This window comes from Trachymyrmex cornetzi, unplaced genomic scaffold (genome assembly GCF_001594075.2).
Source record: "Trachymyrmex cornetzi isolate Tcor2-1 unplaced genomic scaffold, Tcor1.1 scaffold21, whole genome shotgun sequence".
Taxonomy (NCBI): Eukaryota; Metazoa; Arthropoda; class Insecta; order Hymenoptera; family Formicidae; genus Trachymyrmex; species Trachymyrmex cornetzi.
Window position 1 is genome coordinate 2,343,317 of NW_017296741.1, and position 13,474 is coordinate 2,356,790.

At 32.8% G+C, this 13,474-nt stretch overlaps 2 protein-coding genes across 2 annotated transcripts in view; one reads left to right on the top strand and one right to left on the bottom strand.

Moving 5' to 3' along the window:
- Positions 1 to 8,824: 8,824 nt before the first annotated feature.
- LOC108759944 (chromatin assembly factor 1 subunit A) overlaps positions 8,825 to 13,474 on the bottom strand; it is a 20,627-nt gene continuing 15,977 nt past the window's right edge. The window contains exons 7-10 of the mRNA XM_018505677.1: positions 11,075 to 11,229; positions 10,571 to 10,622; positions 10,331 to 10,469; positions 8,825 to 10,150 (exon numbers count right to left, since the gene is read on the bottom strand). Coding sequence (XP_018361179.1) covers positions 9,156 to 10,150; positions 10,331 to 10,469; positions 10,571 to 10,622; positions 11,075 to 11,229 — 1,341 coding nt within the window. The 3' untranslated portion in view covers positions 8,825 to 9,155. The remainder of the gene's footprint in view (positions 10,151 to 10,330; positions 10,470 to 10,570; positions 10,623 to 11,074; positions 11,230 to 13,474) is intronic.
- Positions 12,385 to 13,474, top strand: part of LOC108759943 (Wilms tumor protein homolog) — a 13,337-nt gene continuing 12,247 nt past the window's right edge. The window contains exon 1 of the mRNA XM_018505674.1: positions 12,385 to 12,871. The gene's annotated coding sequence lies outside the window, so the exon portion shown is untranslated. The remainder of the gene's footprint in view (positions 12,872 to 13,474) is intronic.

Below are 13,474 nucleotides of genomic sequence, written 5' to 3' on the forward strand. Positions count from 1 at the left end.
GTTCTTCCTCGTGATACCCTCGTGAGAGATCTGTGATCGCTTAATCGAGGCTCCGCAATTTAGTTCACTTTTACAGCGCGAATCGGATCAGTTTTTCTCCATTGATAAAAAAAGTAATCGAAAATCAATTTTGTCATTAAGTTTTATTATAAATTTTTAATTTTTATAACTTTGGCTTGAGTCTCATATAATAAAATAATACATAAACATTTTTTATTGCACAATAAAAAAATCAAGATAAGGAATTAAATTATTTGATTCGCCGGAAACACACACATAGTGAGGGGCAAAACGGATTACTAAATTACTAAACTAATTTAATAAACTGTACACTGTGTAAAAATCATTATAATTTACATAAGTTTCAACATACTTTTTCGTTATGAAGACATGGAATTCATGATTTTGTGGGGATGAAATTCATGATTTTATATGAGAAACAAAATTTCTTCATTCACTTATGATCTCTGCGCTTGTATTGACTAACACTGGACCACGCAATATAAAACTGTTGTTTATTGTTTCCGATACAGAGGAAATGCGCGGAAATATAGTATTATAAAACAACTCGTTTAGAGCAAAAAAAAAATAACAAAATTAACAATACTTTCAAAACTTATATTGATCCGATTCGCCTCGATTTATCCTATCAAACTTCTCTCTCTCTCTCTTTCTCTCTTTAATTTTATCGTTGATAAGGAAGTTCGCTGAAACTGACGCAACATTAATAGTAATAGGTATATATTTAACTATACGTGCCGGTCAAGAGAGCACCGGGTGCACCTCCAATGCGTTTTGGCTTTAACATAATTGCTCGTAAAGGCTCAGCGTAATACCTCGATTACGCCGCCGCATGCCGCTCTTATACACCACGGCTACTGACACCGCGCATCAATCGTATATCCCTGAATATTCAATTAAGTATACCGTCTTGCTCCTCTGACCGCTCTGTCTTCTTTCATTTTTCTCCCTCTACCTGCCCCCATACATCTCGCTCTTCCGCAATCATTCTCCGACTCGCATCGATCCGTGGTTCCGATCATCAGTCGCGCCGCAATTCGCCGTCGATCGCCATTAAATCGATATTCCGCCACAATAATAATTAGGAGACGGTCCACACTTGGGACTCCGTTCGCAAAGAAAAGCGACATTTGTATTATCTCAAATAATAGCTGGGAATAGTAGGAACTACAAATGATCGTTGTCGTTAATTAATATCTTAAACAGATTAAAAAGCACGAAATGATTGTCATATAGATCCACCGTTAAATCTTAATAGAATCATATAAAATATTGTTAACTCTTAATACACAGATGAGTGAGTCATTTGTATCCTGCATATTTCTATACTTTAAAACACTAAGAATACTTAGTAATTAATTATGATATTTATATACAAACTTTTTTAATACACAATTTTATGAATATTTTTTAAAGATGTTAAAATATATAAGAATTACTTCATAATTTTTGTATACTTGTAACACAGTGATGAAAATTTACCTGGGACGCAAATGGCCTATCGTAGTAAAAGATCGACAAATTATCTTATGTACTAAAGATTAAAACTGTAAAATATCTTCTTAACATGTATATTTATATTATTTTAATAGATTCCCGTTGTTGTTGTAAAGACGTTATTACGTGCTTATTACGAGCATTATATTATATTTAAATACAATACATAATTAAATATAATGTATGTATAATAATAATGCGTTTCTATTCTATTTTATAAATACACGAACGCGTATTAATCTGAATTGCGACAATTATAAGTTTTCTCCTTCCCCTGCAAATGATTAAAAACAATACGGAACGCGTTCTTTGAAGGGGAAGGCTCCAATTATTGTCTCGGTGGATTTAACAGGTACTTCTCGCGACAACGCGAGCGGCAGTTTCCGCGCACCTTTCCGAAGCGACTGTCGCTGAAGGCCTGGACCGACAGAGAGACTGCGCCACGGCCATACGGGCCGCCTCGGACCTCCTAAGGTCGGATATTAATGAGAGGATATAGAGACGGCCACCTCACACCACTCCGGATCTCGGCAGCAGACTCACGGATCGTCTCTGATGGAGAGAGGTTACCGAAAGGCCTCCACCTCCTCCTCCTCCTCCCACCTCCACCTCGTGAGATGAGAGCCGAAGAGAAGCACCGGCACAGAGGAGGAGTACGAGGTAGGGAGTACCAGGGAGGGTCTCCACCCTACGACGAGATCGTGGAGGGAGGACGTCGTCGGGTTACGAGAAGACGAGAGGAAGACGAAGGAGGGAGAGAGAAAGAGATAAGCGAGGGAGGTAAGAGGTAGGGAGGAAGAGAGAGGGACGGAATGAGAGACAGAGGGAAGGTAAAGAGGTGGGGCGGAGGACGAGGACGAGGACGACCAGGAGGAAACGGTGGTCGGGTGAGAGGCAGGGGGCGAAAAAGGTGCGAGCGAGAGATATATGACGAGAGAAGGATAGAGAAACATACTGAAAGAGAAAGAGTACAAGAGAGAGAGAGAAAGACAGAGAGGGAGGGAGAGGGAGAGGAAGGACGAGATCTGGACCTCGCGTAGGAGACGTTCAATACTGTAGCAACGACGCCGAGGCAGCGCCATTGGCTACCATTTTCTCTCTATACCTTCTAGGCATACACCTTGTACTCTATTCCGGTCTACTCCACTTTATTCCCGCTTCGCTTCCATGCCCTCTCTCTGTTTCTCACTTCCTTCCCCACTCCGTCCCTCTTCCTTGCTGCGCTCTCGCGCCGTTCGCGAGGATGGCATACTGGGACCGAGAAAGAGAAAAGGCTTTTTCGCTTTTCTGTCCAATTCGTGAGAATCGAATGCGGACCGGAATATTTCTTTTTTCTAGAAATAATAAGATGTATTATTGTGAAACATTGGAATGATCAAAAAACTAATTTCTTTTTTCTTTATCTTGTGTACATATATTGTCAAAAGTATTTTACTTATTTGGATTTATTTTTAAATCCACAAAAATATTACTATTATTTATTTCACTTTAATATATACATAATATAATAAATATAATAATAACAAAAATATATATATAATAAAAAATAAAAAATTTAATTTTTTTCTGTCATCTCCTACATGTACATTTATTTTAAATTTATATGTGCAATAAAAAAATTCCAAAGTTTCTAGTTAACTAAATAGATACTGATTATGGATTGTAGATCGAGTACATAGAAAGGGGGAGGAAAGAGTTTCTATTTATACATTTTGAAACATCTTGATGATGTCTTATTTTTTCAGTATGGCCATTCTTGAAGTTCTAAATTGTAACATGATGGTACCCATCTATAATATCTTTATGGACAATTTGTTTAATTTTTTATTTTGTTCAGGTTTCTATATGCATTATCTCTCTGCGATTGCATATTGGTATCATCTATATCAAATATATATGTATATATATATATAAGTTATTATAAGTTAGTTATTTATTCACATTTATAACCAAAATATTCCACAACTCTGGACGGCTTGAGGATAGCGCTATTTCGAGATCACTTAGAGTTCCACCCAATTAAACTCCTCTTAATGTGCGTACGAGCACGTAATAATATCTATATTCACTTCCACTTCGCACCTCCGTAATTTTCTTGTCTTGCCCTGTTGTTTGTTGTTGTAACAATAACACGTCCTAATTCTCATATTTTAATCCCTATTTTTACGTCTAAATATTCTTTACGATATATGTGTATAGGTATCTAAATCTTTTACGTTTTTATATTCTCGCAATATCATTGTTATGCAGTACAAATTGTTTGCCTCAATTCATGTTTCAGAAGAAAGAGAGAGTATCCATTTATTTCTTATCATCGCAGATGTGTAACATCTAAAAAGTTTAGACTTTATGCGAACCCAGTGAGAAATGACAATAAAATCGATGTCGAATCGACGTCGGTTTGATGATTTCGACGTCGAATCGACGTCGATTACATTATACATTGTACATTGTTACATTGTAAATACATTGTTTCCATTATCATTTCTCACTGGGAAATAATGTCGGCTATACGAGAACTTTTCAAGTTTCTTGAGATACGAAACAAGATATTAGGAAACAAAATATTAGAAAAAGAGGAATAAAGAAAAAAAGATATATCGTTGTTTTCCACTATAAAAGTAAAAAGGTAAAAAAAGATATTCGGAAAAGAAGAAATATTTAGAAGGCACAAATGCTATCTTGTAACGTAATCGACCGCATCGTACTTGTCAGTGCTTGTGAGGTGCACTTTTCCGACCGGTAGACATTTTTTTTATTTTGGTAAATTAACGGACGTTACGCATATGCGAGTGAATAATGTGCGTACCGCACTTTTGCTAGCTAATACTACCGTGGCTACATTGATATCCCGCGGGAAATGGAAATAGTTGTAATTTTAATTAACCCGATGATTACGCCGTGCACTCTGGCTGGAGATCGTGTACACGGCGGACGGTAATTTTGCTGTATATACAGTAGATAAATATACGATAGTCGCGCCAAACTAAACAATACTCTCTTGTGATAGTCCTCTTGCATCGTTAATATATATATACAAACATATATATCGTTATATATCTGTTCTAAAAGGCAAAATGTTGCATCTTCTTTATAACGCGCGTTACCTTCTATACACTCAAGATTGGGAAGTAATGCGTTACCTGTAACGTAAATTTTCGTTACTTTTTTTCTGTAACCATAACGATAACGTCGGATCGTTACATTTTTTCAGTAACGATAACGAATTTAGTCATTACTGATATTATTTTAATATCTTACTGTCTTTATAACTATTCAATAGTTCGCATTATTTTTAATTAGACAGAAATATTTTACAAAATAGAAATTTAAACATCGAAAAATGTTTTGTACTTCATATCTTAGGTTATATTCCGATAATCATTGCCAATAATGAAAATCAGTAGTATATATGTAACGTGAACTGTAAATTTTCAATATTGGCAGTGAATATTGGAATTCACTCTTAATAGCATTAACGTTTAAAAATATGTTTAATAAAAATTTTTAATAAAAGCTGAATTTGTAAATTACAATCTAATTTTCTGAAGATAAGCATATATTAAAAAATAAAAATATTAATATACAGAATTAGCGAAGATTATTGTTATTTATTATATTCAAATTTAGTAGAGAGAAAGAGAGGAGAGAGAGAGAGAGAAGAAAAGTTTGCTATATAGAACTTAGCTTAAAATTTTAAGTTTTAATATTGATTTTTAACATTAATATTGATTATTAAATAATATAATTTTTTAATCCAATATCTTATTTCTTACTTTAACATTACAAAAAAGTAACAAAAAACAAATCGTTTTCAAGTAACAGTGATGTGTTATTTTTATGAAGTAACGTTCTCAACTCTGTTCATTTACATTTACGTCTCTCTGGAAGAGAGATACGCACCTTATTTTCTTTTTTTAACCTAGGTGTAGTCATCTGATTTTTTTTACGTTAACAACCTAGAGTATTTTTATTTCCCAATTAAAATTGCTATTACTAACAACATATATTATTATTATTTTCCAATTTATTACTATTTGTAAACATTATGAATATATAGGTTTAATCAACAATTTTTTGAAAAAGTATAAATCAAACAAGTATACAAAACAAAATAAGCACATTAACCAGCTTATTATATTTTTTCTAAAAATAATTAAGATTTTTAATGAATATAATAGTTTTTATTACAGGTTTTTTAATGAAATTGCATATTTAAAGATAAATAGTTAAAAAAGAAAAAAATATGGTGAACAATATATCCATGCGAAATAGTATTTTATAATTTATATTTTTCACTGCGTGTAAAAACACCCCAGCTGTCTATTCTCGTGTTAAGTGTATTACTATCTGAGATTTAATCGATTCAAAACGTGTATCGAAATTCAAGGAACCAAATTCCTTGAAGACGCAGTTAAAATTAAAATATATAATCTAATTGTAAGACTTATTTCTAAAATATAACTGCTCGAGCAGTTATATAATGACTATCGTGTTAAATTTGCATTTCTCCCTTCGCTTTTAAATCGTTCTCGTTTATTTGCGGTCTAGTAATCGAGACGCAACTATCTCGTTGGTATTTATAACACGTCGTCATCGCCCGATAACGTTTCTCAGGCAAATCGCAACAACTGCATCGCGAGCCTCGGGGCGCCCCTCCGTATATCGCCGCGGAGCAATCACGCAAATTAGCGTAATTCACATATAAAACTTTTTCTCTTTTTCTCTCTTGAACGTTACGTACGGTCCCCTCCTGTCCGTATGCAGTCTCTCGCAGTTTTCTATAGATCTTAACGGCACGGATCTCGTAACGTGACTCGATAATTACCGCAATCACGGGGAGCGCCCTTTCGTTATTCCGGCCATATGCCGCGGTCGACCGGTACACCCCGGAGGTACGAAGGGCCCCCCGAACTACCGATTGTAAAACTTCCTCCCCAAATGGCGTTACTTCTTTTTCTTCTCAACTCTATCCGCGAGAGAATCTTCCTTCTTGCCCCCAAAAACGGATTTCTTCGCGGCAGAGGCGCCTGTCCGATTCTGTGCTTGTCAATTGAAGCCTTTGAACCGTCTCGCGAGAAAAGTATATTCTGACAAACATTGGCAAGTACGACTGCAGATTACCCCCGAAATGAGCTTGGTATTTACAACAGTATCCTTTCGTCTTGTATAAAACGAATTCCTGAGTAAAAGGACCGCAAGTGAACCCGCTTCGCGATGACAAAAAGAGAGAACAGGTTTTTTTGGTTGATATAAAATATATTTTATTTAGTAAACGTTAACTCGCGCAACAAAGCTCTTATACAAAATAAGATTGGTGAACACGAAACATGTGTCACACTTCGACATCATTTTTAATCAATAGGCATATAGAGTATGAACTTCTGCAGTTTTCGATTGAGATGCAATTTTTTGATCGAGTAAAATACAATGTTATGAATATTTTAATACTAATTAAATTGAATAATTCAAACGAATATTTTAGTAATTATTATCCATACAGCACCAAAAATTTTCAGAAATATCTCAGAAATATTTTAACTGAAAAGTGAAATATTTGTTTCACATTTCATAAAAATTGCGAAATATGCTTGCAACAATATTTCTGAGACAGTTCTAAAATAGCAAAATGTCCGCAATTCTTCCATATGAAACCTTATTGAAATGTCATAGAAAGAATCTGCAATCTTTTTGAAATATTACCAAAGAGGTTTCAGTCAGTCATTTCTAGTACTATAAAAATGATATTTAAATATATACTTGATTGATACTTAAATAAAATATTTAAATTTATTATATCGACATAACAAATTTGAATATTGTTTAAGTATCAATTAAACATATATTTAAATATTATTCCTGAAGTATTTAAAGGCTATTAAGTTTTGTGATCTGTTTACAGAACTTATTGAAATAAACCTAAAAAATAGTAATTATATCGCCAACTATTTGATTAATTAATCACATTATATGCACAAGCACTTATACGTAATCACTATTAAAAAATCACACCTGCAGTTTCCACATAATATCATTATTCAGATACAAAAGTTTTTCGCAATTAAAGTAGAACAAGTCACAATATGAAAATAATGTTAAACTAAATCGCGATAGATAAAAAAATGACTTTTAATAAATATTTTGGAGCCATTTTAACATTATGATGATTTTTTGTTCTGTTCAAATATGTTTTCCAATTTATTGCATATGATAGATTTTAGAAACATTTTTGTTAAAACATTTTATATGACATATTGCAGAATTTTTTCAGAATTTATTGCATATGAGATGTGAAAGATTGAAACGTTTCTGAAAACTTTCCGCAATAATCAGTGCTGTATGGGCATATATTTCAAAAAAATTTACAAAGTTGAAAATTAAAACAATTTTGTTTACCATAAGTGCTTTCCATTTAGTGATACAAGTGTCGTTCTGTCGTTACTCATTGAATGTCAAGATGGAATGATGTTTATGTCGACTCGTGTCATCAAATAGATAGCATAATGGTTACACATTACCGAAGGTAGTTTGAATAAAGGTAGGTACGAATCGATATTTTTCAGAGTTGGTAAAGACTAATGTTTTTTTTTAAGAATAAAACATATTATGTTTCTTCTTGAATATGTTTTCAATGCTTCAAATATGCTTTGAACAGTACTATAAAAAAAACATATTTAAAACATATTAAAAACATCAATTAAGCATGTTTTAAACTGTTTAAAACACGTTTAAAACGTTTTTTTTACCAACCCTGATATTTTTAGCTGTATATAGTTTATATCTTCATAGAAATTCTTTTTGTAAATTTTGTAAATATGACTATAGGAATAAAGATTTTATATCGAATTAAGGCACTTACCTTTTACATGAAGCAAATAACTGTTAAGCCCATGTAATTATCTGGCAGTTATCGCATGACTCGATTAAAACTATTATTTTTGCGAGCAAAGCGATCTTGATAAAATATAATGCATGGAACTTAATAAAGGATCAATTGTCCTTAGCGGAGAATTGATCCTTATTTTCTTAATGTTAGTTCCTGAATATATTTTGAGAGATAATTTTACAAATTATTTGGCGATTATTCATAAAGAAATTAAATTTTGTGGGCAGTAGTTTGTTCAATAGTAATGGAATAGTTATAGATAAAATCTTATATATAAAACGTTCCTAAATATGATACAAAATCATTATTAAAAAATATTACGTCTGTTTTTATATCATGAACCTATTTCGTTTCATAAAATAAGTGCGTAATGTGAATTATGGGACATAATAATAATAAAAACTATTTGTTAAAGCTTCGCATATAAAAAAGATATTAATTAATTCATAAATTGCATATTAATACATCGATAACAGATTAAAGAAATGCCTGTCTAAATAGGATGATAAATGGAATATTTACGCAAACAGAACAACGGTACTTTCCCCATGTCTGTATTTCGTTGGACTATTATTAAATGCCTTTGCAATCAACTTCGTTTGCGGATAAGTCCAGTTATCTAGTTATCTATCATTATTTGCCATTCCCTTATTTTATTTTCTGAATCAATCGTTGATTCTTTCTACATAATAGTCATCAACGATTATTATATACTCTTGAAGTCTCTTTCTCACTATTTATCGTAAAAGTTTTAGAACTTATCGCTCGATTCTAACTTTTGATTCGTCTTGTTCGTATCATTATTCTCCATAAGTCTAACCTTGTCTGAATCAACCGTCTTTTCGCTATTTAATGGTTCCTCTTTCTTCTTATTAAGACCCACGAATTCGGCTAACATATTCTGTCGAGATCTTTCCGGAAATTGTTCTCCTCTACCTACAGAGATTAAGGTTGCCCGTTTAGGAGGTCTTTGTAGCGGAGGTAGTTTCGGTAGGACGGAAATTTGGTCCGATTTCGATGTCGACTCTTTTTGTATCTCCTCTTGGTTTGCTACTGACTTCTTTATCTCCTCCTGATTAGATTTCTCTGTCGATTTCTCCTTTTGGTCGGGTGAAAACTGTTTTTTTATCTCTTTCTGGCCAGATTTTACAAGTTGTTTTTTCATATCTTCCTGTGTGATTTTTTTAGTGAATTGAGTAATAAGTGGTATATGTTTCTTTTCTTTTTCTTTATCTTTTTCTTCTTTTTCAGTCTTATCAGTTATAACGTTTTGAGAATCGCTTTTCTGACTTGGTACCAAAATATACTTCCAACAATTCGGTAATGACAGTTTGATATCAGGAAGATATTGCTTCCGGATGCCTTCCGGAACGTACCAGCAAGATTTAAGATGCATTGGTCCCTCTTCGGGACATGCTATCCTGTCAGCGATTTCACTGATCTTCGATAATATGCTAATTTTCGACAAATGACTCCCGCTCTTTTTGCTCCAAAATGTCATGAACTCTCTCATAAGAATATGTCTGCCATGTCTGTTCCCGTGCACTAATCGGATCAAATCAGACAAAGCTTCATCAGGGAACTTGGTCTTCTTTGATCCTTTCACAGATTGTTGTTGGCCAGGCGTCTTGCATTCAATATTAGTCGAAGTACCTTCTTCCGGTGATGACGACAACGGAAGTATTATCGGTATATTGTTGACCCAAGCTTGCCGGGCTAACAAAAATTCTTTGACTTTTGGAGGAACTGAAATAAGTTTGAATATGTCATTATGAATAATTTTAAATATAGAATATTTGACAAAAATTTATAATAAATATTATAATATTATATAATACTATAAATATATAATAGGTATGCTATATACACACACATACGCACGCATGCCCGCATGCACACACACACCCATAAATAAAATATACTTACTAGAGTCTGGAAATGAATTGCCGGGTCCTTGCCAAATGCATCCGATTATTTTTGGCTTAAGTTTATGTGTTTTCGCGTTTCTTTCAGCTTCAAATTGTTTTCCCAATATCTTCAATTTCATCTTCTGTGTTTGCGGCGACTACAACAGAAAAAATACGCTTTATACAGATCTGTATTTCAAAGTAAAATTTTGAATATGTATAAAAACAGTTTTCTTAATATGTATTATAATATTCTTACCATATCCTCCATTTCTTCCTCGTCAGCCTGCGCTTCTTCCTCGGACAAATATCTAAATAATAAAATGTTTTCTTTTTTAAAGAATTTACACAAACACGCAAAGATCAAAAGGTATAAACAAATATCAGAAATTTATAAATAATAAGATTAATCGCTTTGATACAGATTTTATTTTCTGACAGCACGATAAATTCTTAGAGGCTTTCCAGAATTGTAATTTTTATTTTTATAAAAGAAATTTCCTTGTAAAATTTTAATTTTAATAAATAATGATATTTTCGAATTATTACTTCGGATTATAATCCGAGAGAGAGAAAGAAAGAACTTCTACATAATTTTTTAAATAACCTAAAGAGTAAAATACAGTATTTTACTCTTTGTCGTATTAAAAAAATTATTTCTGATACATAAAGAAAAAATATTAGTAACTTTTAAAATACATTTCGATTTTATAATTTCATATAAGTTTATAATTTCAACATACATTTAACTGATGTTACTTACCCATGAGGAACCATGAACTCATTGTCGATGTCGTATTCGTTTTCTTCCGGATTTTCCTCCTTTTCGTCCTTTTCATCGTCCGATCCTTTGAGTGATTCGCCAGGTTCTTCCTCTTCCCACTCATCGTCGGAATCAATTTCATATTCAAAGAATTTCTGAAAAATAAAAAAACTTTCTTACAGATACTTTAAACAGATTCGACTTTTTCATATCATTAAGTTTTCATACCACGAATATAAAATTTCATATAATGATGTTTTTTGTATAAGTACTTTAAGTATTCAAAATAATTTATGCAAAGTTTCATTACGATTAGCTGACTAGTTACAAAGATTTAAAACAAATAAATATTTTGTTTTTTTACTGGATAACTTCATCGTGATGTAACTTTATATAAAGTACTCATATTAAAAAATTAAGATTTTTGTCATTTATTTTATAATATTAATACTTTCGATACTTTTCTATTAGAATAAAATGACTAAAAAAATATTACTTCTTATGATTTACGATCCAAATAGTAAACCGTCACTAAAGAAATTTATTGTATTACTTTTAAATAAAACGATTTAAAATAATCTGCAATTTTTTAATAATTTTTTTATTTATTTCGAAATAACTATCAAACATTCTTAATTTGGACAATTCGATGATGGCGTTCTCGTGTTATCATAGTTTTTCATACATTGTCATCGACTTATTTATCTTTAATTTTGGTTACGACCGCGACGGAATCTCAGCTCGTGAATAAGCAGGACGTCGATATCAAAGCAACTTCCTCAACGAGTGATATCTCGACTTTGCAATCATCTCCGACGTGCTGGCCCGCACGCATTCCCAATTCTCTTAGTTACAAAGTTGTAGTCGGCCGCTGAACGTCCTATCAAAATGTAAATGCAAGTTCTTCGACATTTGTTTTTTTCTGTAACGGCCTCGGTAAAGTGTTAAAATAAATGCTGTCCGATTGTTTTCGCGTAATCACCGATACGAGGAAGTTACAGATACATCCTCGTCGCAAAAATATTAATTGCAATGCGCGAAACCGCTCTTCCCAGTCGAAGTATCGGTCTTTGACGGGTGTGATGTAATTATCACATCGCGAAAAGTCTGAAGTATTATATCGACATATTTTTGCGCTCGGTGTGAAGGAGAATGTATAATATACCGCTCGTTATTCGCGTGCAACTTAATTGGTAGCTTGTTAAGTAGCTATTTTCACCTCCGCGTTTGCAACAGCGTTTTGGAGTAGCTTGTCGAGTAGCTATTTTTATGATACTTTTTATTTTTATTTTCGATATTTTGGATTAAGATGGAACACGATTAAATACGTGTTATCGCATAGTATTTATCGGAATTTTTTGAGTAACAATAAACGTGACGCATTCAACGAAGCGCGATAATTCCCAGGAATATAATTGAAATCAATTAGTTCGAAAACAGTAATAAAACGCATCGCGGTAGTGCACTATTCCTCGCCGAAAAGTCGATAAATTTTCCCTCTCCCTTTCTCTCTCTTTCTCTCTCCCTCTTTTCTCTTTGCGCCGCGGCGCGAGATATTCTTTGTTCGATAAATCAACGTCGATTTCATCCCTACGTGAGCATCAATTACAAGACTCTTCTCGAGACATTAATTTATTATCGCGGAGAAACGTAATCTCACGGGCGATTGATACACTCGTCGCTGAGGCGAGTAACACAAAAACAATCGCCGGTTCATCGCTAATAAATAAAAAGGAAAAAAAAAGGAGAAGAGGAGAAAGAGTGTATGTTCAAGCAGCTTTTGGCAGCAATACGAAGGTATGTATGACGTCTCGCGAAACGTATAATTTATTATCAAGAATACGAGGTGTCCCAGATTCTGAATCGTATTTCTTTTCAACTACGGATTGTTTAATCATTTTCAAACCGATTTCACCTTACGAGCACATCGAGACAGAGAGACCGTTTTTTAATTACAAGCGATTTAAAACAACACAACTTCAAATGTATTTTACTTTGATAAAATTTTGATTTCATGAATAACTGAAACATCTAACATTGAAAATTAACAAGAAATTAAGAAACAAATAAAACTACGTTAAATTTACGATCGGAAAAACTAACTGAAAATTAGAAAAAAATATACAGTTAAAAGAAAGTTAATACATATATGAAAGAAAAATATTTGGTATTTATCATTATAATTTCATAGTAAAATAATTATCATTAGTTCAATTTTTATGGATATTATTGCTATAATATTAATAGTAAGTATATATGTATAGTTCGTTGAAATATAAAATCATTATACTATAAATGATACAATAATTTCAATACTTATGATAATTTCGAACATTATAGTAGGGGAGGCCGAGAGGCTAAATGTGGATTTACTCGAGCGTCGTGGGGACCTATTGGATT